Source organism: Anser anser (assembly GCF_964211835.1).
Source record: "Anser anser genome assembly, chromosome: 22".
In the NCBI taxonomy this organism is placed as follows: domain Eukaryota; kingdom Metazoa; phylum Chordata; class Aves; order Anseriformes; family Anatidae; genus Anser; species Anser anser.
In genome coordinates, this window is record NC_139743.1 from 5178983 (window position 1) to 5205270 (window position 26288).

A 26288-nucleotide genomic window follows, 5' to 3' on the forward strand; every position below is an offset into this window, starting at 1 on the left:
AGGAATGTGTTACAGAAAGCCTCTTGTTTGGTAGTTGAATCCAGATGTTAGGGGAAGCGGCGGAGTTTGCACGAGCGGGACAGAAAACGGCTGGAGCGGGAGCAAGGCGCACGCAGCCCGCCCCCCCGGTTACCCCATGAAACGCTGAAGGGAGCTGAATTTGACTCTTTAGGAGCGAATTTGGGACCAAAAGGGCAGCCTGCCCAAATCTCTAGCGCAAGAGAAGGGCTGACCCACAAGAAGTACGACATCCTGCTCTTTTACCCCAGGGTGATGTAGCTTGGCCCAGACCAAGAGGAGCTTTCTGCAGAGCCAACGTGTAGTCACGAACCCACTTCTCCAAAGCAGTTTTGCTGCTGTGGGGCAGTCTTGGCCACCGGGGAGATTTTCCAGGCATTTCCCAGTAACTCTCCATGAATCCACCAGCAGGAACGGGGCAGAAGCCCCCTGTCCCCCTCCCCGACTGCTCTCCCCCACCCTCTGCCTCTCGTCCTCCCTGCAGCTGCACCCAGCCTCTGCATAAACGAGCGCGGTATCCCAATTAACGTGCACCTAATCAGGCCATCGGCATCTCTGGAAGGGAGGCTGCATCCGAGGCCTTGGCTGCAGAGGTCTGAGCACGCCGCTGCCTTCCCCGTGCTCTGCCACTGGGCCCCTTTCATTTAATTACGCCCCGGCTGCCGTACGCCTCAGCCTTTTAATTGCCCTGGGCAGAGAATGGGATGGAAAACAGGTTGGAGATAGAAGATGCTGGGTATTGTTTTAAGACAGTAAAGCTGTTTATAAACACCGTGGAGAAGCTAGCTTTATGTAATTGCCGAGAAAAGGAGGGCATGCAGGGGGGCCAGCGGGGAACACCCCAAAGGGAGGCTGAGGAGCTCTTAATTAACGAAAAATGACTCGGGGCCTGATTCACCTCTGTAACAGCAAGATCTCCACTGAACAGTAAAGCTACAAACCCTTTCCCGGAGCTTCAGACCAAGCCATAGGTCTGCAGTAATAGTCCCAGCTGTAGCTGGGATTTAGTCAAAAATTTGGCTGAATTGGGGGATTGGGAGGGTAAAAAAAAATCCAGCTAACTCTCCCTGAGGTCTGTTAGTGCTGTGGTGCTGGGAACAACAGAGAAAAGCTGACTTTTATGTGTTCACATCCCCAAAAAGAGTTGCCCTGATTGAACACTTCAAAAAGCACTGATGATTCTTTCATGTATCTTTAAAAGTGGAGTTTGGCATGGAAATGAAAACGAAGGATGGAAGATTAAATAGATCAAGGCAGAGCGTTTGGGTCGGATCCCTGACCTCAGTTACACCGCTTTTAGTTGAAATTAACACCAGCGCACAGGGGATGAGAAACTCAGGGACTGAACAGGCAGTAAAAGCTTGTGCTTGGTTGGTTTTCGTTTTGAAAACTGAGATCTCCCAGGCTCTTCTGGAGCACGGCTGGGTGGGTTTTCGGAGCACAACCAAGAGCCTGTTCTTCCTTCCCCTTGCCTTTTTGCTCTCCTGATCCCTGTCTGCGCAAGCAGCCAGCCAGAGCGCTGCAAGAAATACTCTGCCTGGCTCTCAGCGGGTGCGCACAGCTCAGTCCAGCAAGGGAAATAAACCTGATGAGGCCAGGGCAGGGGATGGAAAGCCTGGTAAGCCACAGGCAGGCTGCCCGGCGGAGGCTGGGAGAGGCTGGATGGCTGTCGGGATGTGCTCGCAGGGTTAGCATCCTGCTCAGGGCACTGGGGCTGCAGCACCAGGACATTTCACTGGCTTCTGCTGAGCTTTGCAGGCGCACAGATGAGCTAACTCTGCAGCGTTTTTCCTGCTGAAAGCGCTGCAGGGAGGACTGCAGGGCTGGGAGAGGCTCCCAGAGAAATGCGTGGCCCCAGGACCATGGCAAGGCCTGTCCACAGGTGTATGCAGCAGCTTTGATGCCAGCTCCATCCATCTCCTCCACCAGAGCAATGTACAGTTCCTTACGCACAGCTGAATAAATCACATCAGTGCTTCGTTTGAGCTCTGGATTGGAGAGGCCTTAGAGCAGCATGGGTCCTGTGCACTCCAGGCCTTTAGAGCAGCATGGGTCCTGAGCACTCCAGCAGATCCTAATTGCCCTAACGAGCTCCCCCCAGGCCTTGCCCCATGCTTCCCACTGGCCCCCAGCTCCATTTAAGCTCAGGCCCAGGCCCCCTGTCCTCTTTTGAGCAACTGGAGTGGGGCTGCCCTGCTGGAGGGAATAAGGCAGCACCTTCCCCCACGTGGTGATGTGAGCACAGCAGGCTCGCTGGGGACAACTGGCTCAGCCCAACGTCACCAGGTGAGGGCAGGAAGACAGGCCGGGGCCAGGGGATGCCGAGGACACCGCTCAATGCCTCAGATGCAAGAGGGACAGGCGTGGTTGGGCCTGCTGTGGAGCTCAGGTAAGGGCTGGGGAGTGGGGTCGGAGCTCTAACAGGGCTCTGGAGCCAGGGCAGAGGGCTGCGGGTGCAGGGGTAAGGCTGGGCTGCTAAGGCTTGGTGCTGCCCTTAGGGTCCAACAGCTAGGTATGGCCCAGACCTCCTGTGGGTGCTGCAGCTGGAGGTGTGCCTTCCCCAGCTGCTTCCTTGCTTGTGAATTCCTGCTCAACACAGTGCGTGGTACTAGAGGCAAAGAACCTCGAAGGGTGAAGAAGAAACCTTCTGAAGAGGCAGGGAGGTTATATGGAGGAGGGAGTGCTTCCTGGGAGCCGCTGTGGCTGCTGATTCAGCAGGGCGAGGGGAACCCCGTGACCAGGCTTGTTTCCCAGCAGTGGGGTGCTGGGGGGACCTGAAGGAGGCTTGGTGCTGCATCTGCGCGAGCCCCCTGCAGCCCTCCTGGCACAGGCAGGACCCCTGCACCCCTGCCAGTCTGTAGACGAGGACAGGAGGCCACAGCTCTGCCTCTCGCCCCTCTGAAGTGAGGGCTGCAGTCCCTGGCGAGCTGCTCTTCCCAGTGCCCAGCTCCCCGCTGACTTACCGAGGTTGTTTCTCAGAATAAGTGGCTCATTCACAACAAACGTCCTCGCTCTTTGATGTATTGCTGGTGCTGTTGTTGTGGTGCGTTAAGTATCTTGGTTTCATGCTTGTAATAAGAAAACTGGCCGCAGAGCCTTACTGTAAGCTGATGAGAAAGTAGCAATAATTATTGCTCTCTCCTCCATGGGAGGGTGAACTTCAGATGCTAATGGGCTCTGGAGTATTGGCTGCTTACTCACATTGGGGTGAAACAGCAAGGACCTTCATTCTCTTTGGTCTTAAATGCTCCTGTTTTGGGGAATAGGGCAAGAAAAACCCTGAAGTGCACAGGAGGTGGTGGCAGCAGTCTGATTTTGGGCTAAGGGAAGGAAAGCTGTGTTGTGTGTGGGGCGAGGGACAGGGCAGGTGCATTCCTGGAACGGGAGAAGGTGCTGCGGGTGTTTATACCTCACCCAGCTCAGCACCAGGTGGGTGGTAAGTGGTGAAGACAGGGTGGCAGCAAACGTTTTCGTTCGCCTGGTGAATTTGCATGGGGTGCAGGCAGGGCTCTCGCCAGCAGTTTGCCCACAGAGCCCAATGTGGGATGCTGGAGGACTTCTCACGCTCCCCGCTTCTGTTTTCCCCCTGCCTGCTGAGGCTCTCAGCTTCTGCAGCAAGAATCCAGATCTTAGTGGGCACGGCTCCCTCCCTGGTTTTCCAAGGTGCTGGCGTGACGCTGGGCTGTAAACCAAGTTTTGAGGTGAGGAAGAGGGAATGAAGATTTGCAGCCTGGCCAGATATTAGTGGTTTTCCACAGGGATGACAAAGGATACATCCAAGGCACCGAGGCGAGCCCCGTGTCGAACTAATCCCCTGCTCCCACGCACTGCCCTGCTGGAGCTTCACAACAAAGTGCAGCGGAGAACACTTTCTTTTAACAGCATATTTTTCCTTAACCTCGTTCTCAAGCATGGCTGAGGTATTTTAATGGAAATTTCCTCCCAGTAAAAAGGGCGGCAGCACACGCATACCAGAAACGAGATCATTAACATTCAGTAAAACTATATGCGGCTCAGCAACTGCTCCTGGCGTGGGGGCACTGAACCGGCAGGCAGTTTCCTTCCCTATAGCTGGGAGAAGATTGCTGTTTACGTGTCTGAAGAGCTGTTCCATATTAGCAAAGGTAGAAGAAGCTGACACCACTGGAGAATCGGTTTGGTCACTCAGACTTGTCCCAAAGCTGTGCTTCCTCTTCTCCAGCTGCCCCTCATGGCCAGTAATTCTCCAACCCCTGCTAACCTGCCCAAACATCCCTTCCTGGGATGTGAGTGATGGTGTCTGTCCCTTCAAACACCACCGTTCAGTTGTTTTAAATCCCAGCAAAGCAGCGTTTCTCCTCTCCTCCATTCCTTGGTAAATTTTCTGCTCTCTGCTCTGTTTCTCTGACTGTTGCATGCCAGTGTTTTGGTTCCCCTCCCCACCCCCTGGTATTTCTTGTCTGTGCCCATTCGTTTTGGAGCTGGGATCGGATCCTCGTTCCAAGAGTCAAGGTTCAGTTGTGCCTTGGTCAAATTGTGATCTGCAGGACTACGGAGTTCCTGGCGAAGTGCTCAGCCTTGGGAAGAGCCCTCTGAGGCAGGCTGCTTTCTGATTTCCTTCCCTCTGGGAGGTACCAGGAGATAAAAATGATACCCCTTACTCCAAGCCAGGGAAGGACGGCCCTAAATTACCTCTTGCACCCTGAGGTCCAGGTATGCAGTAGGCACTGCTGATGCCTGTGGCCAGGAGCGTGTTCCTGTGGCTCTGCAGGGACTGTAGCCTCACTCACCTCCCTTTGTCCTCCAGAACAGACCCAGGACCACGCTGTGCTCGAGTTCTGGGGGCTTGGTTGGGAGGTGATGGACCTGGGGTAACCCCATTGCCATGGGGAAGCTGATCCCAGATTTGAGCTGGGCAAAGAGCGCGGCCCTTTGGCTGGAAGCTTTCCAAGGGTTATTTGTGCGCGCTAACCTCGTGGCACTCTTCCTTCCAGCCCCTGCTGGGGTCCTCCTGTCTTTTTGCATAATCTCCTCTGAATAAATAGACCGTGAGTGGGGCCTTCTCGGCGGCTTTTGTCAGGAGGAGCTGGTCGGTGTAGGTTTCTACCTTGTGGGCCCTCCCTCTCTTTTTGTGTCAGAGCCGAACCGTTTCTTTTCTCCCGTTTGCACCTCTTAACTTTCTCTCCTTGCCTGCTCTGATTTCTTTGCCCTGCTATTGTCCTGAAAAGTATTTGGAGGATACCGTTTGTGAGAAAGCCCTTACATTTTCTTACATTTTCAGTCTAAAACTTAACTTGTGTGAGGTCCCACAAAGCATACTAGTTGGCCAAAAGTGATCTCTTCTCCTGGAAGTGTGGATTTAAACGGTTGCTTCTATGCATTTCTGTGCTTCTCCTTGCAAAGCTCTTTCTCTGAGGCCCTGATCCTGCTGCCACAGTGACCTTTGTGTTTGCAGAGAGACCTTTTGAAATCAAAGGGGCCCTTCATGAGCATCTGCCCATCTGGAAGCGATTGCAGGAGTGGGCGGGTGAAGGGCAAATCTGGAGCCTTGTGGCTGGGCTGCGGAGTCTGAAGTGCCCCAGGTCCGTGTCCCTGGGGGAGAGGGGCCAGGGAAAGCCCCAAGCGGCTTGCACGACATCCTCGGGGGCAGGAATACCCCCGGCGTGCCTGAGAGCAGCCCTGCGAGCCTCCTGTGTGCAGCGTGAGCCTGAGCAATCATGTAACTGTTGTTTGATTCCCAACAACCGCATGTTTAGAGGACTCTGATTTGTGTGTGTTTGTGCAAACACGAGCGCTGGGCTTTGTTATTAACGCTGACCTCTCCTTTCCAACTCCAGTTTGGGGATAATTATTTATCCCACGGAGTAGAAAACAATTTAAAAAAAAAAAAAAAACCTGCAGGAGAGCCCAGAAGCTGCCTGGCTGCTGCTGGAGCAGACCCCCCCCCCTCCATCCTCCTGCCACCCAGAGCACCGGGGCTCGCCTGCAGGGCGGCTGCTTGGGCCGGATTTATTTTTATTTTTTTTTCTCGCCCTCGGGCGAGCTCTGCCTGTTTTTTTTTTTTTTTTCCCATTATTATTCCCCTCTCCCCTCCTCCCCTCCGCAGCTGGGGAGCAGCTGCGGGCCCGGCCTGGCCCTTTAAAGGCGGGGCGGCGCGCCGCTGCCTCTTTAGGGCCGGTCCCTGCCTTTGGGGGAAGGAAGTGCGGGCCGGGGGGGGGGGGCCGAAAAGCGGCGGCCGGGGGCTCTGCATGGCCGGGGGGGGCTCGGCGGGGCGCTTTCCCCACGCTGCGCTCCGCGCCCCCCGCCCCATGCGGGCCGGGGGCTGCCCCGAGCCGTGCGCGCCCCGCCGGGGGTAACGGTGCGGGGGCTGCGGGGAGCGGGGCGGGGGGGGGTGATGCTCGCCCCCCGGCTACCGGCGCTGCCAGCCCTGCTGTGGCTAGCGTTAGCCCCGCTGCCCGGCGCTCCCGGCCCCGCGGCCAAGGCTGAGCTGCGGGTGCGGGTGCGGCTGCCCGGCGGGCAGGTGGCGGAGGAGAGCCTGCAAGCCGACAGCGGCTCCGACTGCATCAGCCTGGAGCTCCGCAAGGCCGACGGCGCCCTCATCACCCTCACGGCCGATTTCAGACAGGTGAGGCTCGGGGTGGTGGGGGGGGGACACGCCGGAGGACGGCCCCGGGATGCTGCGCTCGCCCCGCGGTGGAGCGGAGAGCCCCCGAGCATCCCCGGGGTCCCGGGGAGCCCCCGGTGGGGTTTGGTGCTGGGGGGTCTCCGGTGGGTCCCAGCTGGGCGAGGGGTGCGAGGGGATGGGCCCTTTGAGACTGGGAGTCCTCAGGAAGAGGCTTGGGGCGCGACCCCGGTGCCCGCTGCTTGTGGGGATGCTGTGCGGGAGGGCTTTGGGGAGCCGGGATCCGCCTGGAGCCTGGGGAAACCCTGCTGGGGGGGCTGAATCCACCTGGAGCCTCGGAAAACCCTGCCGGGGGGTTCGGGAGCCTGAGCCCTGTCTGAGGACGGGGTCCTTCAGAAGACCCTCCACCGATGAGCGATGTTGGGGTCTTCGTTCGTGGTGCACCCCGCAGACGGCTCCGGGCCCTTCGGGCGGGTTCCTGGCCCCCCGCGGCACAGCTGTAACCTGGGCTGCCCAGTGGTGAGCATGGTGGGGAAGGATTTTGGCAGGATGGGTGGCGAAGCCTTCTCCATGCCCGGCTGAGCGCAGCAGGTCTGTTTCTCCTTGCTGAGCCGAGAGGAGCCGTGGCTTTGGGTGGCAGACAGCAGCAGGGCCAGGGCAGGAGAGGCCCCCACGAGCCGGGGCTCAGGTTCGTGGGGCTCTGCTGTGTCTCCAGGACATCTCGCTCCAAGTGATGGCTTTGGGGAGCACGTGCATTGGGGGTGTGGGCACCGTTCGCATGGCAGCTCACTCTGGGACTGGCGGAAAGCCAGGGATCCTCCTGGCCCCCTCCCAGGCCCCTCTGCAGGGAGGTGATGCTGAGACCCCACGCTTCTCGGCAGGAGACGGGAGCTTTGGGGCCAGCGTGGCGTCCTTCAGAGCACCCCAAGCCTGGCTGGACGCCGTGAGTTTTCTCTGGCTTGGGGATGAGCTGTTCGCTGCTGCGTGGGTGGCACGGCCGTCCGTGTGGCACGGCAGCGTTATCTTGTTCCTTCTGCTCAGGCTGTTTGCTCGGGTGGACTTTGGTTTGTGACAGGAGGAAGCTCAGCCCTGTGAGGTAGGAGGGTGGTGTGTCCCGTCCTGCTGTGAGCCTTGGAGCCCTCTCCAAGGCGTCTTCTGCTGGCTCTTCCCCTTTCCACTGCGATTTTTGGTCCCGGGAGCACCAGGCTCCCAGGAGACACCGTGTGCCACGAGGGCTTTTAAACCTCAAGAGTGCGAAGCTGCACGGCGTGTTCCCGAGCATGGGAAATCCCAGCTCTGTACAGACCTTCTGGGTAGGCCCTTTGGGATGTGATGTGGGGAATTTAGGTGTCCTGTTCATCCTTCTAACTTTATTTCCCCGCTTATTTCAGCTCTTACACGGGCTTGCTCTAAAATCTCACCTACAAACCCAACAGTGTGTGGTGGCTCTTCTCCTGCTCTCATCCTGCTTTTAGCTGAGCTGCTTCTGAGCCGGGCTCTCTGAAGGTTTCTCTGTGTTATATATGTTAAATGCTGAGCTCCGTGCAAGCCCTCAGCTCCTGGGAGCACACAGCAGACGGCCCCTGGAAGGCTTGCAAGCATCAGCCTCCCCAAGTCTGTTCCTAACCCTCGGTTTTACAGCAGTTGGGTGCTGCCTGTCTGTGTTCATGGCTTTGCTGGAGCAGAGCTGAAGAAAGCCAGAGACAGAAGGGACCGAGGAGATGGATTTGCGGTGCAGTGAGTAATGATGTGAGCAAGCAGCTGCCTGGCCAGGCTTCCCCCTCTGACCTGTTCTCCTGGCTGCACGCAGGCATTTCCCTGCTCTGCTCTGCTGCTCAGCTCTCGAACGTTACACAACTTCTCCCCTCCAGAGAGAAGGTCTTGAGGCTCTGAGCCTTTGTGAAAGCAGCTGGGGCTGTTGATCTGGGTTTCCCAAGCAAGATTGTGTGGTCATGCTGTGGCCAGGATGCTGGCTTTCTGCACAAACGATTTTTCCACTCCTCTGGCTTAAACTGCAGGGGGTTAGTCTAAAGGCAGACTTTATTTTTTTTAATTCTTTGCTGACAAAGAGTTGCTGTTAGACCATGGGCTGGAGAGGAGAGGAGTTACAATGAGATCATGGCTCAGTTCTCCCTTCTGACACTGGTGGAAGCTGAGCGGGGCTCGAGCAGTGCTCCGGGCCTTCCAGGGGTGCAGTTCTCCTTTCTGTTCCATCCCTGCCTCCTATCCAGAGCTGAACCTGGAGGAGTGGCGTGCTCTGAGCACACCAGCCTTTATTTCATTCTCTAAAGTACCGCAGACTGGTCGGTGGGACTCCAGACTGTGGGCCTTGCTGTTTTCTGGGGCGTGCAGTGGTGAAAACTCTTTCTTCCCTGGCAATTTGAAAGGGTGCGATGAGAACACTCCTTTGTCTACGTGGCACTGTCAGGCACAAAACTTACTGCAAAAAGGACCGAGGGGGTGGATCGACCCTAAACGTTGTCTAATTCCAATAACGTGATCTTGCCAGTTGTTAAACAGCGGCCTGAGAACAAAGTGGGCGGTTCTAGTCCAAGGTCAGCACACAGATAGAGAGAAGTTTCTTTTTCCTTCTGATTGCTGGAAAAAATGTGTTGGAAGTGGCAACTGGTATTGTAACGCTTGCATTGCCAGTCCTTTTGGGGTCCTTTGTTAATAGAGCTGGAGTTATGTGATAGTTGGGGGGTGTGGAGGCTTTCCTTGTGCCAGGGGTTCATTGTGTTAGGTGCTAAATGACCAGGGGACGTAGGGAAGCGTGTGGAAGAGATGGTAGCTGTGAAATACAGGAGGCTGCGCCCTGCATGCTGCCAGGGCTGCCCCATGCTCATGCCGTGCATGGCCTTGGGCAGGTCGCTCACGGGGCAGGATCCAGTTTGGGAAGCAGCTCTGGGATTTACTCGTTGGCATCCTTCAATGTATAGGTGCTGAGCGTGAGGATGCGTAACCAGGGGATGTTCGTCCAGGCGCTGCAGGGAATTCTGGCTGCTCAGCGCCTGTAGGAACGAGGGTTTCTGGTAGGAGAGGGGTTAAAAAGCATAATCCCCTCTGAATCAGGGTAACTCGGCCGGCCGGCCCCCCAGCGAGGATGCAATAACACATGCTCTGTGCTGGACAAGCAAAACAACTTTCTGGCCAGCTCCAGCTGCTCCCCGGGGGAGTGCAGGCAGGGCCACGACCACAGCAGAGGCTGCTGGCAGGGCTGGGACCTGGGTCTGGGGGTCCCCAGTGTCCCCAGCAGCAGCTTCCCTATCCTTGTACCCCCCTGGCCTGCCCAGACGTGTGGCAGCAAAGACAAAAGCAGGTCCCACAGCAGCGCTGATCTCCTCGGGGGAGAGAAGTTTGGCAGGAATGCTGCCTGGGTCGGAGGGAGGGAGGCACCGAAATAATTTATTTCCCTGGGAACTGGTTCGCTCCACGCCGCGTGAAGCCGAGGCGCTGGGCTCGGATCTGGACCACACAGGCTTGCACGGCTGCACGGGATCCAGCCTCGAAATGGAGGCCGGGTTGTTCCCGCACCCCAGATGCCAGTCCCCTGGGGAGCTGGCTGAGGACGGGGAGAGAAGAGAGAAAACTGATTTCCCTTTGCCTCCACGCAGCCGGGTTCCGTGCCGGAGTTGCTTCGGCACATACAGGCAACCTGGGCTGGTGGGAGCTGGCTGCACGGATTTCCTTCCTCCCCTTAGGAACCGAGAGCTGCTCTGCCTGCGCCCCAGGAGCCGAGGCTGCGGATCCCTCCGATGGCACGGCCGCAGAACTGCCTGTTCCCTGCCACGCCACGGCCGCGGCCAGCCCCAGACAATAGGTGTAACCGTACCCGGCACACCAGCGCGGGTCAGGGCCAAGGATTCTCACCGCCCCCGGGATGAGTTCATCCGGAGAGTCCCCGCGTTGCAAGGCAATGCTCTGTCGGGGCTTGTTCCCTGCTGGGAAATTTTTGCAGAAACCCAGAATTAAAGGTGCGTTTTGCTGCCTTGGCTGGGTACCCACCTTGGCACCGGCTGATCCTGCTCTTCCTGGTGGGAATCGCTGGGGTGCCTGGGGAGGGGAGGGCGCTCTCCAAGCACAAAAATCTTCGGTGGCTCTTTCCAGGCGAGAAGCATGGCATGTTTTTTGATGGGATGAGCTTCGGTTCTTGCTCCACCTGGTGTTGTGTAGCCAGGGCAGGGAGAGCAGGGAAGCTGGGCATGGCTTTGAGAGAGGGAGGTGAGGCAGGACCTGGGGAGAAGGGGGGGCTGACCTCTTGGTCAGGAGAGAGTGGTCCCTGCAGGGCACGAGTCTCCCAAAATATGGTTAGCTTTGCTCAGAGATCCACAGGGAGGATCACTTGGGTTTGCTTGGAGCCAGGTAAAGGTGGGATTTCTCTCATCAGAACAACACATGCCTTAGGAGCCAGTTCCTTGAATAAACCAGCTTGATTAAAGCTGTTCGGTGGCTTGCTGACTGCTGGAAAAGTGCACCTAAGTGGCATCAATGAAGATGCCTGCAGTCCCTGACCCTACAGCTCCCAAGGCCCCGAGTTCAGGCAGCACCACGGCCCTCTGCATGCCAGAGCTGCCTCCTTTGGGTGCTGTGGGGTGAGACCCACATCTCCACATGGCTCCAGCCCCTGTGCAGGGGAGCTCAGATCTGCTGTTCAGATGCGGTGGTGTGCTTTCAAGGTACATTGCATGGGCACCGTCTCCCTTGCCCAGGGTTGTATCCCTTCCTGGCTTTATGGGGACCCAAAAAATGATAGCAGTAAAGGGACTGAAGGTGTCCAGCAGGCTCAGCTTAACCCCAGGAGCACTCGCTGGGTTGTCGTGTTCCCAGGGAGCCCTTTGAACAGAGCTGCTGGAGGACGGAGGTGGCCAAAAGCCCTGGGGACACAGGGAGGAGAAGAAATGCCCCGTCCCTGAGGTCCCAAGCCCGGCATGCGTGGGGTTGCAGCTTTGGTGGTGGCGGCTCGGGGCAGCGGGGTTCATGTAGATAGGGATCTGGCCTTGCTGTTTGATGTAGGGGCAGCCAGGCGCGGAGCCGCCCTGGTTCGGCACCAAGGGGCGAGCCTGCTGCCTGGAGGAAGGAGAAGCTGAGGGGGGAGGAAAGGATGGGTCAGGGGCACTGCTCCTGCTCCGGTTCCTGTTGATCTCTACCATTTTACCCCCTGCTCCCTTCTCCTCCAGCTGTACCCCACCGCAGGACCACCTCTCTCTTTCTCTGCCTCCTCCCCTCCCATACCAATGGGCTCTTTCAGGGCAGTTTTTGCAGGGATCTTTACCCGAGGTTACGTGGACCCGCTGGCCCATAAATCAGTAAGCACACAGACAGGCAGATAAATATTTAGAATAGCTGAGCGGCAGCCCTGGGCCGCTCGCTGGCTGGGGCTGGAGGCACTGCGGGTGCTGTGCGGGTGCTTGTGGTGCTTCTACCTTGCTCGTGCTGCCTGCCCGGGGCTGGAGAGGGAGCAGACGCTTGTCTCGATGCCCGAGAGCTCCTCGTTTGTTCCACTGGTGGGCTGTTGTGGTCCTGAGCTTGGTCCTACCTCCCTTGTGTGCTGGGGACCCTGAAAACGAAGCACCGCTCTCCAAATTCAGCGCTGAATAGAGCTGCTGAATTAGGAGCTGGGTGTGCTGTGGAAGAGGCGCCTTTGGACGTGAGGCTGCTTGGGAAGGAGTTTTTCTGTGCCTGGACCTCGCAGCAGCGGGGTGCTGGGCTTTGGAGCCAGAGGACTTGCAGTCATACGCATCGCTCGGGAGCTTTGGGACCGCTCGTGGGGAGAGTGATGCAGATCTCCTGTACGTATCGTGACAAGGAGAGGGAGCTGGGTGACTGACGTCTAGCTCTTGGACCCACACATCGGGAGGATTCGTGGGCTGCTCCACATGTTCTCGTGTTGCAAAAATCGCTTCCAAGCTGGGAAGCCCTGCGCTGCTGTTAATCTCCTGCATCTACTTGAGGTTTCCAGTCCTAGCGCAGAGCTTGGCTGTCCCCGTTTGCTTTTTTCCAGACAGGCTGCTGGGTGTTCAAAGTGAATTAAAATGAAATCCACATTTGGAGCATGTGCCAGGGTGAGCTGCTGGTTTCAGTCTTCTTGTCCTTGGACCAGGCAGGAGCTCGCAGCAGAGCTCAGCTGGGAGGCAGCTGGACTGCGCCTAGATGGGAACGCGGCTCCTTCAGTGGTGCCAGGGGCTCAGTGGGAATTGTCCCCATTAAAGCAGGCAAAAATCATGATTCAGTCGTAACATCACATGCGCTTCTGTGGAAACTTCATCCTGGATTTTTCTTGGTCGATGGGAAGTTTGGGAAATATTGCTTTCTTCTCTGTCCCCCTGCTGTTGTACTGCTCCAGCCATAACCCTAGCCATTTAAAGAAGCTTAGCTTCTCTTTTCTCATATTATTTTTGTTTTCCTTTGTGTCTTTTGTTTTTTTTAAATGCCTTCAGATGCTCTTTTAAGACCCTGGAGAACTCAGCAGCTTTGAGCTGCTGGTGATGCCTCCCAGGCTATGCTGCACTTTTTCGGATGTTTCCCATGTCTACACAGAGGTGTCAGTCAAACCAGAGCACTAAAGGCAGTGATTAAGAAACCCTTGTGTTTGTGGGCAAAAGCAACTGGTATCTCTTTCCAAATCCACTTCGTGTCCTGTTTTCCTGCTGAGTTTTCAGTGCATACAACAGAGGCACCCAGCAAAATCCTTTCCCCTGTCCTGGGAACATCCCAGATTACAGCCGTCCAGATGTGCACCGAGCTGTGTATCCTTTTCTTGTCTGCACAGGGAGTAATTTCTTCTCCAGGACACCAGGCTGCTCAGAAGCAAGTGAGGGAAGGCAGCAGGGGAAGGTCGGGGCTGCTTGCCCCAAGTAATGCATGGAGATAACAGCTATGTGATATTCGTTTAACCAAAATAGGTGTGGGTTTTCCCTGTGCTCAATCTCAGCTTGTTATTAGCTCGTTGGTGAAAGGAGGACCTTTGCTGTAATGAAGACTCGGGATATTTTTAGTTGGTGGCAGATGGAAGCCGTGACCAGCTGCCCCCGGAGGGCTTCAGTTACAGCTCAAAAAGATTGCGACCTGGAGGGAAAAAATGGGCCTCCCTCGGTGCGTGGTGCGGTCGGGGTATGGTTACAGAGGTTCGGGTCCCTGTCACGCTGCTGCTTGGAAAAACTCACCCAGTCACCCAATCCCAGTAGTCCTGGCGCTGGTGTACAGGGGGATTTTTGGACTGTGCCTTGTCCTTTCACCCATTTCATGCTCACCCTCGTGCCTTCCTGCCCACGCTTGTGCTTCCTCTCGCCCCTTCCCCTTTGCCTTCTGCTCGCACACCAGTGGCCCCTAGCAGGAGAGGCCACGTTGCAGAAACTGGAAGCAGCAATCAGCTTGTTTAACACCAGTAGTAACCCTGCCTCTGGGGGGTGGGGAGAGCCTTCAGGGCTTTTCCAGGCTGAAGGGCAAAAGAAATAGCCTTGAGCAGAGAGAATCCTCTCTTGATAGTGGGAGAACCCCAAGTGGTCAATCTGAAGGTGAGCATCTCCTCCTGGGAGAGGACCAGACTCCTGGGAGGCTCACCTCTCCGTGTGCTGAAGGACGAAAGCCCAGCCGCTGGCTGAGGGAGGCAGGGATGTGGGATGGGAGCTGGCAGCGACCTGTCCCTGCCCCAGTGGGATTGCGAAAACCCTTACACCGGTTGTTATGCTGCAGGCTGGGGTGGGATTGGACCTGGGAGAGGACACCTGTGCTCGGGGAGCAGAAGTATGGGACCTTTGACTTTGTTCTTTGGGCTGGAGCCTTTCTGCAAGACCCTGGCTTCTCAATTCACCAAACGATGCCAAAGGTCTGTGACTAACTGCGATTTATTTTTTTTAATTCTCTATCTGCCAGGAGGTGAAGATCTTCCGTGCCTTAATCCTAGGGGAGCTGGAAAGGGGCCAGAGCCAGTTCCAAGCGCTCTGCTTCGTCACCCGGCTTCACCGCAACGAGATCATCCCCAGCGAGTCCATGGCGAAGCTGCGGCAGGTAGGGGGCTGCCCCGTGCCCCAAACCCACCGGGGTTTCTTGGAGCTGCCTGGATAACCTTCCCATGCAGCCTCCTCGTGGCTCTGCTGGCTATTAGACCTGCCTTTGACCTCCCCTCCTGCTTAAGGAGCTCGGCATTAAACTAATTTCAGTAATAGTATTGATCCTGATTTGCTAACAAACATGAAGGGAGCATGATTGAGTTCAGTCTGAATCAAAGGGCAAGCGGATGCTTAGAGTAATCACCAGCAAAGCTCCTGCCCAACATTGTCCAGTGAATTAATTACTGTAACCATCCATCACGACAGAGCATTGATAAATGATCCCAGGCAAATCGGAGCAGTAATAAACCATCATCAGTTCCAACATCACCCAGAGGTTTTGTAAGCACCTTCCATCCAGATGGGATGTGGGTGCGCTCAGAGAGGAGCATCCATTTGCACATCTGCCTATGTCGGTGTGAAATCCTGACATGCTACAAGGGGCGATTTGTTGCAGCCAGGATTCAAGTTTTTATGATTTATTTTTTTTGTCCTCTGCAGAAAAACCCCAGGACAGTGCGGCAGGCTGAGGAGGTGCGGGGCCTGGAGCACCTCAGCATGGATGTAGCTGTCAACTTCAGCAAAGGGGCGCAGCTGAGCTCCCACATCCACAACGTCTGCGCAGAGGCCAAAGAAGCGATTTACACGCGAGAGGACGATGTCAAATTTTGGCTGGAGAAAGGTAGAAGTTTCCTTTGGTTTGGGTAGAGCTGCTCGGGTCAGCAAGCTGAGGTGCTGCTGTGCTCTCGGTGACCTGCAGAGAACGTTTCAGCTTTTTGTTTGCTGTCTGTGCCGTGGGCAAGGCGTGTGCACTGCTTGCTGGCACATCACGCTGCTCTCATCCGTTCCTCAGCATATATCTGACTTCTTCAGTGTCACCCTCCTCCTGAATGCAATTAGGCAGTATTTCCAGGGCAACCTTTCACCTGGTCCCTCACCCAAAAGAAATGCATTCTTTGCATTCCTGATACCTCCTGGCCTGTCTCCCCTAGTGCCCTGTCCTCTCCCAGGGTTCCTACCCACCCGCGTGTCCCACCAGCCCCCGAAAATGTTTTTCGGCTGGCTGCAGCACGCACAGCGCTGCCACTGCACCTCCCCTCGCCTTCCAGCAGCGCCCTGAGCAGGATTTGCTTCCTCCCGCAGGGGTGGACGGCTCCATGTTTGAGGTCCTGCCGCAGACGTCCGACCTGCCGGACCTGCAGCGCTGCAGGCTGTGCGTGGACCGCTGGAAGCCCTGCATCTGCAGCTACTCGCTGAGCATCGAGTGGTACCCCTGCATGCTCAAGTACTGCAAGAGCCGCGACGCCGCGGGCAAGGTTTCTTCCTACAAATGCGGCATCCGCAGCTGCCAGAAGGGCTACACCTTCGATTACTACGTGCCGCAGAAGCAGCTCTGTCTCTGGGACGAGGAGACCTAGCAGAGCCAGGCTTTTCCGAGCGGCAGCTCAGCTGCCTCCTGCCACCGCTCGCGATGCTGAGGGCTTCCCGCAGCCCCCCGCTGCGAAGAAGGAACGTGGTTCACAGCGGTGCCTTGTACCAGGGGAGCTCTGTGTGTGCCTTTCCTTCTGCCCCCACCCCGTGGCTCCCTCCTGACCCCACACCTCGTACTGGGATAAGCGGGCCCGGCTCGCTGCGTGGTGAAGCAGGAGCCGCGGGTTTTGGGGCTGAAGCACCAGAAGGGCTCTGTTTTTCCCTGCTCTGGGGGTGGGGGGTGTGAAGGGGGGCACTTCTGGCCAGTTTTCAGCCCCCAGCATCCTGAAGGGTGGCCGGGGCAGGGAGAGGAGCAGTCCCTGGGGTGTCAGACATCTCCGCCACTGACTTCGCCACCTCCTGGTGACACGACAGCATTTCCCAATGGGAACATGGCTGAGTTATGGGACCACATACCCTGAACAAGGGAGGTACGAATCCTACCCAAAGCCAGAGCCTGCCTGTAGCTTTTTTTAGTGTCTGCCTGGCTGGTATATCCTTCCCGTGGCTCCAGACAAGATGCTCTGGGGGGATATAGCCCAGCAATTCTGCCCCAAAGGGCTGCTGATTAGGGCTCGAACTTCTCCCTATTTAGACTAGTGAAGGCCAACTTTTTGTGTTGGTTCTGGGACTCTCCTGCTAGGAAAGAGACATCTGGAGATTTGTGACTGCCATCGTAACCTTGTGGTTGCAAGGGGGGATGATCCCAGATGGGCATCGCAACCGTCGTTTGGAAGAAGATAACGTCCTACATCTACATCCAGTTTTACGTCCTACTCTGCCAGCTATTCACAAGAAGCTCTTAGTTAACTGTACTGCTTTGCTGTGCCTTGGTTTCCCCTATACGTAAAGCAGGGATGACCTTGAAGCTGACCACAGCCCTGGTGTGTACCTGGAGGGCATCAGACAAAAAGCGCTGTAGGAGCGCTGCCTGCTTCCCGAGCCGTCTTCCACTCAAGTTTAGAACAAGCAGAGAGGGGAAAGAGGCTGTTGGGGTCATTGTGAGCCCCCGTTCCTCCTGATGAAAAGCCTTCACAATGTGCCTTTTTGCCTAAAATCCAGGAATTTTTGACAGAAATGAATTTGGTCACAATTATTTTTGTATTGATCAGTTAAGGGGGGGGGGAAGGGAGAGGTATTTTAATATTGCAACATGAAGTAAAACACACTTGAATGATTTTTTTAAAAAACAAATTATTTATCATTTGTAAGGTAAAATAAACTTTTTTTTAAAAGCATGCCTGGTCTAAAAGCCTCTCTCATAATCTGTGTGATCCCTTTGTTTGGAATTGGGATTGGGAATTGCTCTCTGCTGGGTTCTGAGCCTCTGCCTTGGGTCTTGAAGACCTTGGGGCTGGAGGGGCCACATCCTGCAGCATGAGCTCAGTGCAGTCCTGTATTGCAAGGGTACCAGCCACCCAGCCCCTTGAGTAACTGGGAGCTTTGGGCCTGAGCCCTGGGGAAGTAAAAGAGCAGTGACAGAGGCAGAAACTGGTCTGGGGGTCAGGCAGGCTGGGGACAGTGGGGTCCCAGGGGTGTGTGTGGTGTGGCTGGGGACTTGGCTGGGGCCAGTAGCATCAAATAGTCTCTGTCTCTTCCTCTGCAGCTACAGCTGAGGGGAGATGAGGGTGGCAGAGCTTGGGGCTGGATCAGAGCTCCCAGCTCAGTGGCTGATCGCAGGAGAAGCGTGGAGTGCTGATTCCCCCTAGTGTGGTGAATGGGGAGGCAGGATGAGGGAGTCTGCAACCTCGGCCTTTCTGCACTGGAGTGACTGCTGCTGTTTTGGTTACGTGGTCAGCATTTGCAGGGATTTGTTCTCTCCTGCTGCAGCAGGGTGCTGGCATCCTGTCCCTGCTTGCTGGAGTGAAATCCAGCTGTGGGGCAAGGTGGGAATAGAGGGAGAGGACAGCAGGGAGGCTGCAACCTGCTTGAGCCCCATTCCCACCTCTACCTCCTGCACAGGGCTGCTGGGAGTGGGCACAACCTGTGTCTGGGAGCCGCTGGGTCACATCCCAGAGAGCTGACTGTGATTATTTTGTAACGGTGAGGCTCTGGGCTGCTGGGTCACGCACAGGGTGGCTGCTGGATACTCGGAACGGAGGAGGAAAGGCAGCTTGGCGGCACGCAGCTCTTAAGAGACGTTTCAGCTCTTCCCTAACTTTTTTTGGCAAGGGTATTCCCCGGGCACCTTGGGAAGGCACTGCCAGACCAGCCCCTGGCTCTGTGGGGTAATGGAGGAGCCTGATACGAGCCAGACCTGTGCTCAGCAGTGCAGGTTGGTGGGCATTTCTGGGGCCAGTGCTGCGTCATGGGAGCTCTTACCCCAGCCAAGTAAGTGAAGGACGTGAACTCTACAACAACAGACAGTATGTGCTGAGCAAAACTCGATAGCTGCTGCTGGATTTGTGCTCTGGGTTTGAGGGGAGCTGAGAAACCAGGGCACGTCCCTAAAGCCCGGGGGTTTCACACCCCAAGTTGCAGTCTTGCTCCCTGTGAGAGCTCGCTATCTCCCTGCCCTGCAAGAAGAGAACTGCAGTGCAGTGCAATTGCCTTTCCAAAGAAAAATTCTTCTTCTTGATATAAATAACACCCCTGAAGAGCAGCTGCTGCAGGTGGAGACAGGAGAACTGCCTGGCACAGAGAAGTCGCAGTTGGCCGGGAGCACTGCCATAAATCCTTGCTATTAGGAAAAGCAGGAGAGGATTTTGTAACATCTTTCTGCAGTCTGTGCTTTCAGACCCATCCATGCTGCAGAAATCAGTTGCTATCTGCAGAGCTTGCCTTCCTCCAAGAGAGGAATGAATACTGGCAGCATGAGTGGAGGAGCACATGCATGTGCTTAGGATGAGAGCAGATGGGTCAGTCACTGATGACCATGGGGAAAAAAAATGAAAATAAAAATAAAAATAAAAAGTGCAGTTGATTTCTAGCAGCAGCATATCTGCTGGCATCCAGGAATGATCATCTCAGGACAAAGTTCATCTACCTTTGCCTGGGGAAGGTGGTCTTATTCCCACAGCAGACAGGACTGATGGTGCTGTGGTCCTCCTCTCTTTTGCCCCTCTGCTCACTGCAGAGCTGTCTCAGGTAGTTTAATGAGAAAAGCATTTTTTTTTCTTTTTTTTTTTTCTTTTTTTTTCCTTTTTTTTTCCCTGACCACAGAATAAAAGCCAGAAGCGGCTGGAGGGCTGGAGGGTTCCTGGCTGCACCCGGCGGTGTCTGTAGGGCCAGGAGAGGGCACTGCGGGCCTGCCTATGGCCGGGCCAGCGTCTTCAGATGCACGGTGACACCTGCCAGCACCCCAAAGGGGACACCCTGGGGCTCCGGGATGTGCTGCTTGGGTCTGGGAAGAAAAAAAAATAATCAAAAAACAAACAAACAAAAAAAAACCACGAAGCAACAGGGAGCAGAGGGAAAAGAGCTGCAGCAAGGAAGCCGCCAGCTGGTGTGTGAGACGTGTTTTTTTTGGGGTGGAAGAAGCACGCTCATGGCCCCCCCCCCCCCAGCCCTCACAGAGCCTTTCTCCTGCCCCTTGGAGGCCCTTCAAGCTGGCGAGGTGCCGCCAGTAAATCCAGGTCTGACGCAGTGCGGCCACCCGATCGCGTCAGCCCTCGCCACGGGGAAAACCCAGCCGTGGGGGCCAGGCCGGCAGCAGGGGAAAAACGGAGCAGCGGCGGCCCAGGAATGCCCCGGGGAGCAGGCCTGAATGGCTGGGGCTCTGCCACGGAGCGGTGGCAGGAGTCCAGCCCCTCCAGCAGCTCAGGACAGGACGAGGTGTCTGCGCAAGCCACCCCATGTCACCTCCCTGCTTCCTGGAGCCGCTCTGAGCTCAGCCCGTAGCGCTCCCCCTCTAGTTCCTCCATCCCGCAAATGCTAGTCAGACCCGGGATCCTCCTCTTCGCTTCCCCCTTTCCGTCTTTCCCCAAATTTCCTCATTTTTTTAATCTTTTTAACACATCCACCCCATCCTTGCAGCCTGCTCCCCGCTCCCGAGGGCTCCCCTCTGACCGCGCAGGCTCTCCGGCCCCGCAGCACCAGACTGGGTTGTAGGTGAGGCCCGGGGAGCCTGCCCGCCCGCCCACCCATCTCCTCAGAGAAACCTGTCTTTCCAGGGAGGGAGAGCAGCATGTGGGAAAGCCGAGAGCCCTGGAACGTGAATTAGCCAGGGAGAGATGAATGTGCGATAGCTTGTACCTGGCAGCTACCAATTGAGCGCGTTAACGCTTTCAGGAGGGGGTTGAGCAGGGCTGCAGGAGTTTCACGCAGGCTCCCCACCACCTCGGGCATGGTAGGGGGCACCCAGACAGCAAACGTGGCACCCAGCCCCATCAGGGTGACCGCTGGTCCCTGTCACAGCACGGGGAGCAGGCCGAGGGCCTGGCCTGCCCGCAGCACAAGGCAGCTTTAGGGGATTTTTCTCCCTGCTTTCACTGGAAGTCGGCTGGATCCTGCAGCTTGAACCAAGATGGCGGAGGAGGAGGAGGCTGTTTGCCCCATCATTACTTTTCTTGGGTGCTGTCTTGGCACAGGGAGCGGGGCTCAGGCGAGGGGAGTCGCTGGGTGCTGACCCTGTGCCTCCAGCAGCACCAGGGCACCTTTCTGCCCTGTGCTGACCACTTCATATGGCATCCCTTACATTCAGCCCAGCCCCACAGCAGCCAAAGACTACGCCGTGCAGGCCACACGCATGAGCTCAACCCGAGCAGAGCCCAAAATTTATCAGAAAAAATGTGAAGGGGCTGCCCCATGGCGGGGGGGGGGGGGGGGGGGGGCACTCGGCCATCTTCCCCTCTGGGTGCTGCCCAGCCTGCCTTCATGCCTCTCCCACCCGTGCTTTGCAAGGGACGGAGCCAGCAGCCTCCTTTCCCTCCCCAGGCGGCCCTGGGGCTGGTGTCGGAGCCCCCACGAAGCCCCCACGAAGCCCCCTCCGCCAGCCCGGCGGGCAGGTGCTGCGGGGCGCATCCGAGGCGGTGCGGGCGGGCGAAGCGCCTCCTTCCTCCCTCCTTCCCACCCCACCCCACGCCCTGGTAGCGCTGCAGGGACTCATCCATTCCCGAGTTACTAATATGCAAATGGGTGCTTTTGCATGGGCCGGGCGCCAGGCTGCTGGGTGTCAGGGCACCCGAGGGAGCCGGAGGTGGGGCGAGGCGTGGCGCGGCGCCGCATGCTCACCTGGCCCTGCATGGCAACAGGCAATGGAGCTCTAGGTCCCTTGGGGAGCGGACCCACGCCCGGTTTGAGAGGCAGCGGGTGGCAGAGGAGGGAGGGCAAACTGGCAGCCCCTGGCAACCTGGGGCTGACGGCAGGAGGCTGGGCGCACCGTGGATTTCCCTCCACCAGCAGGATGGTGAACCTGGAGTCTGTGCACGCAGGTAAAGGGCGCTTGAGGAAGGATCGGGCTGGGGCTCACCACGCAGACGAGACGTGGGCTCGGGCAGGAAATGGGGTTGCTCTGGTTCCCGTGACCTTTCCTCCCTCCTTTCCCTCCTCTTCTCTCCTGCTGGAGTCGGTGACGGCAGCCAGTGCCTGGTTAAGAGCCACCTGGGGGATGGATGCTGCCCTGGCCCTATTTAGGGGGCTGCCGAGCCATGCCCACAGCGTGGGAGCGCTGCTCAGGCTGCCAGCCCGAACGTGGGCTGCGGGTCAGAGTCTCTTGGGCACCTGGAAAATGGGCAGCTAGTGCCTGACCCGGTGTCCTGAGTCACTGGGATAAAGCCAGGAGGAGAGAGGGGGGTAAAGTCACCGAGGGATGCAGAAAGGGTGGAAGGGGGTGGGTGGGTGCGAGTGAGGGATGGGACTGGGCTGGAAGGAGGAAGGTTAATGACAAAGAGGGAAAAATGAGCCAGGGGAGAGCTGTGGGAGGGTGAGGTGAGCGAGGAATGAATGAATGGGGACACTCAGGAGGAGTATCCGCGCCTTGCAGGGCTTTGACACGGAGGCGCAGCCTCACGTCTCCGCAAGCAGCAGAGGAAGCAGAGCCACGGCTGCCAAAAGCCTCGGCGCTGCGTGGAGCTGGGGCTTGCCCCGCGGAGCCACTTCAGCTCCTGCCCTCTTCTTGAGCCCCTCATGCTGGAGGAGAGGGAACGTCCCTGGCACGTGGGGGCCGAGGGCAGTGCTGGCACGAGAGCTGAGCAGGGCTACGGCACGGGCCGGATCCTGACAGCCCCTTCTGTGGCACCGGGGGTGCTGAGGGCAGGGGGCCACGTGCAGGCCGAGCAGGGCGGCAGGAGGCTGGCGGTGCCGGCGCGGCGTGCGAGCCTGACTCGTCCGAGCACCTGCGATGGGCGTGCGTGCGTGAGTGGTGCCTCTCGGGGACGCGTCCCCCGCAGGCTGCCCTCCGCCCATCTGCTTTGCTTGTGGGCGACTCTTTCTTCATGAGAAGATTCCCCAAATCGATACTGTGCCCTCTGTCAGAGCTGGCGGCACCGCTCCCAGGGTGGATTTGGCCGGGAGCTGCGCACGCTGGGTGCGCGCCGAGCCCTCCTGCCCCCGCAGCATCCCACCCCGCTGCCCGTCTGAGGGGCCTGAGCTTCACGCCGTGGTTTTGCAGGGAGGGAGACGAACCTGGGCCCAGCTGCTTTCACGTGCCAGAGCCTAGGGAGCTTATTCCCACTGCTGCAAAGGTGCTGGCGTGCTCAGGCTGGGGGTGCTGAGCCCTCTTTCATCACCACTGCACACAGGGACTGGGGGCTCTACACACCCCCTTCCCAACCAGAGGCTCCCCCCAGCAGAACCTCCTCTCCTCCTCCTCCTCCTCCCCAGGCCTTTGGGCGTTTTCAGCTTCCTGCAGCCTCCGCAGGGGCTCGGGCACAGAAAATGCAGCAAAATTCAACAGGCTCCAGGTGCTGGCCCCAGCCAACCCAATTTCTCCCCACTACCACCATTGGCTTTCGTTTTTTCCTCTTAAAGCCACCAGGCTGGTTTATTCTGGTGCCCATGTCAGGACAACTACAAGGAATAAGGGCTTGGGAAAGCTTTATTTGCTGACACCATTTGTTTCAGCCAAAATATAGATGCAGATATATCCCCAGAGAACTGTCTGCACTGGTAGAGTTTCTTTGGTCTGGGTAAACAGACCAGACTGCCTCTACTCCAGGGATGTTTGCTAACTGAGGTATAGCAGCACATTTTTAATATGGCCCAGGCCACAGTGGCGGCTCCTAATAGGTCTGTGGTTAGGAGTTAGGCAGTCCCAAGTTGCATTATTTTTCCCAGAGATTTTTTTTTTTACTAGCCTGCCTATATTTTTTTACTAGCCTAGGTGTATTGCAAAGTGGTGTGGTAGGAGCCTACATTTTTTTAGCCTCAAAGTCTCGCAGCTCGTTTAGTCTTTAGAAATTTTGCCATACGTGGGGGTTCATATCCAGCTGAGCTGTGTCACGCTCTCCCTGGTTTAAAACGGAGGACAAAGAGGAGGAGTTCCCATCATCCTGGCTGCACTTGTGTTGGTCACCCCTCTGCGTCTGCTCCCTCCTCTCAAGGAGCCCTTGGAGGATGGCTGCTGCAGCATGGTTATCATTATCATAGGTGTTTGAAAGGTGGGGAGCCCCAAACGACTCATATCAAGCTGGCTTTGATCAAAAGGACTTACTTTTTCTTCCTGTTTTGTTGCTGTTTTATTTCCCCCCCCCCCCCAATGTATTTAAGCTGTAATAACTTGTGTACGTTTATGAGTGGAAACCGACTCCTTGTGACACTAAAACTCTTCTGCTCTGTATGAGAGCATCACGGGGTATCTTGTTATCTCCTGACTGCAGGAGGAGGGGATTTCACTGATGGCCCACAGCTGGTGTGTAAGCACTGGCAGCTGCAGGATTATTGCTGGTGGGGGCTGAGGGTGGCTGCTGGCAGCCCAGGGCCTCACCCGGCATGAAAAGAGACAGGGCTCCGAGCACCAGCCAGGTTATTTTACTGCCCGTGCACAGTACAAAGTGCAGGGGCTGTGGGAATTGGCTCCTTCGGGTCACCGAGGCTCCTGCAGAGCACCAGGAGGGTGCTTGGGTCCGTGTAGAGGGGCCAGGCACGGCTGCTGCTGGCAGCCTGCTTCTGTGCAAGGGGCACGGGCTGCTCGTGAGCCTGTCCTGCCTTCCTCGTCCCCCCCTCTGCCCCCGTGGTCCTGGAGATGAGATAATTTTCTTCTACTAACGCACGTTCGTAAATTGTGTGCCCACAAGGAAACTTGCAGTAGGGTTTTTTTGTTGTTACTCTGTTTTTTCAAACGTGCAGACGTTCTCGCCAAACTTCTGTACGGGTAAAGGTTTTCCTTATTTTCTGAGAACTTGGCTTTTCTTAAAGCTTCTTCTTGGCAACAAGCAAAACTTTGTGCTTTGTAGACTACCTAAGTTAGGGTCCCTTGGCAGTGTTACAAGACAAGAAGATGTTTATAACTGAAGATAATTACTCTTCCCGCAGTAGCAGTGCTTAGAAGCCCCACTAAATGTTCACGTCTTAATTGCAGAGGGATTGTTTGAAAAGCAACGCTCTTCTCTCTCCTTTTCCTCCCTCGCTGCTTAGAAAATTTAAGGAAAGGAAGTTTCTGAAGTGCATGGATGTTGCTGCACTCCTGTGGTGTAAAAATCTTACCTTTTTTTTTTCTTCTTTTAGTCATTTGCTGCGGGAAAAAGTTCCAAGCTTTAGCCTAAATAAAGTTATTCCGTTTTGGCGAAAAAGCAGAGAGTTTGCCATTTGCACACGGGAAGTTTCAATAGAGGGGAAATAAACAAATGAAAGCACTGCCCGCTTTATTGTGAGTAATAGAGGGAAATTGGAATAAAAACATATAGGTTTCTCTTCGCCCTTTTGGCCACTTGGAAATAACACAAGGCACACATAGGAAAGAGGAAAAGGTTTGCAGGATGCCTTTAAGAAGGCTTCCACCTGCCTTTTCTACCCCAGCAAAACCACAGCAAACACTCGCCCTGCTTCCACGCTGTTGTTATTCCCCGATGCAAATCGGATGCCTCCTGTGGCCGGGATTGGCTGCAGGAAGCACATGCAAATCACTCGGTCGGCTCTTTATAAAAATGTATTCTTATCTTTTTCCCCCCCCCCAGCCAGCCTGGAAAGAGTTAAAATTCCCATGCAAAGGGGAGAAGAGGGCGAGGGGGTGTCCGACTGAATTTGAATAGATATTCTTCCTTCTCTCACCCGGTGTGTACTTTGCCTCTTTTAAGGAGGCAGGAGCAACCCAGTGCAAAGTTGACTATTCCCACCCTTTTCTTTCAGCTGTCCCCGAAGGAGAACGTGGCCCCGGGTGTGGTGGCAGCCATCACTTCAAGGGTAAATGACAAATTTATTGGCCTTGGAAAGGATGGAGGGAAGCGTGCCGGACCGTGGTGGCAGTGTTCTCCTTGGGGACATGGCTTTGTGGTCTGAGAGGGGTGTGAGCACGTGTGTGCAGGGCAGCACTTTGCCAAGAGGAGTTCTGGGGAGAACAAACCGAGTTTGAGAGGAAGAGAAGAGAGCTTGTTTCCCTCCCTGAGCATCCTGCTCCGCTTCTGCCTCGCCAAGGCCGGCCCTGGCTGATTGCGCCCTGCACAGCACCAAGCTCTGGCCCCGCTGCGCCATCCCCAAATAAAAAGGAAGGGATGTGGGAGAGGGGGCAAGGCTGGGAGGGATCCCCTGCAGGTGTGGCGGTGGAGGGCAGCGTCACCGGCTGCTCTGGGAAGGCTGCATAAAGCGCGGGGGAGAGGCCAGCGGGGCAGGGAGGGCTCCCGGTGCTTCCCGAGCCCCTTGCAGTGCAGGAGGTGAGAGGCACAGCAGCGAATTGAGGAGGGGGAAAAGGAGCGAGGGGGGATGCAAAGAGCAACAGGAGGGAAAGTGCAGCCTCAGAGCTGATGAATATTCTAGTGCCTGTATGTTGAGGAATCAGAAATTTGAAAGTCTGATGGTTTATTATAATTACACATTCATTTGTGCTGTTTAGTGGAAGCCACATGTGCCTGTTGCCTGGGACTGTGACCTGTTATTAAAATCAGTTGTGCCATCTTTTCCAGAGATCAAGATGAGCGGCGATGCGGCGGATTCCACAGACACTCGGCACGAGCCCGACCAGGTGGAGCCAGGTAAGGAGGGTCTGGGACACAGGGGGGCCACCGAGGGAGGGGAAGGGATCAGGGGGCTCGGGTGCTGGAACTTTCCGCCGGTGCTTT

The 26288-nt window shown here is 56.4% G+C and overlaps 2 protein-coding genes across 6 annotated transcripts in view; both read left to right on the top strand.

Annotated features, from left to right (window-relative positions):
- The window catches only part of OAF (out at first homolog), a 201449-nt gene extending 184074 nt beyond the window's left edge, over nucleotides 1-17375 (top strand). The window contains exons 1-4 of one of the 2 annotated variants that reach the window (XM_083808199.1): nucleotides 6055-6622; nucleotides 14492-14626; nucleotides 15169-15349; nucleotides 15811-17375. In XM_083808199.1, coding sequence (XP_083664325.1) covers nucleotides 6392-6622; nucleotides 14492-14626; nucleotides 15169-15349; nucleotides 15811-16085 — 822 coding nt within the window. In that variant the 5' untranslated portion in view covers nucleotides 6055-6391 and the 3' untranslated portion in view covers nucleotides 16086-17375. Of the gene's footprint in view, nucleotides 1-6054; nucleotides 6623-14491; nucleotides 14627-15168; nucleotides 15350-15810 lie in introns of those variants that run through there. The other variant, XM_083808200.1, reaches the window with a different exon arrangement.
- Nucleotides 17376-20910: 3535 nt separating this feature from the next.
- POU2F3 (POU class 2 homeobox 3) overlaps nucleotides 20911-26288 on the top strand; it is a 41812-nt gene continuing 36434 nt past the window's right edge. Inside the window, exons 1-3 of one of the 4 annotated variants that reach the window (XM_083808195.1) lie at nucleotides 20911-21509; nucleotides 25363-25416; nucleotides 26133-26201. In XM_083808195.1, coding sequence (XP_083664321.1) covers nucleotides 21224-21509; nucleotides 25363-25416; nucleotides 26133-26201 — 409 coding nt within the window. In that variant the 5' untranslated portion in view covers nucleotides 20911-21223. Of the gene's footprint in view, nucleotides 21510-25362; nucleotides 25417-25470; nucleotides 25884-26132; nucleotides 26202-26288 lie in introns of those variants that run through there. The other 3 variants (XM_083808196.1, XM_083808197.1, XM_083808198.1) reach the window with 3 other exon arrangements.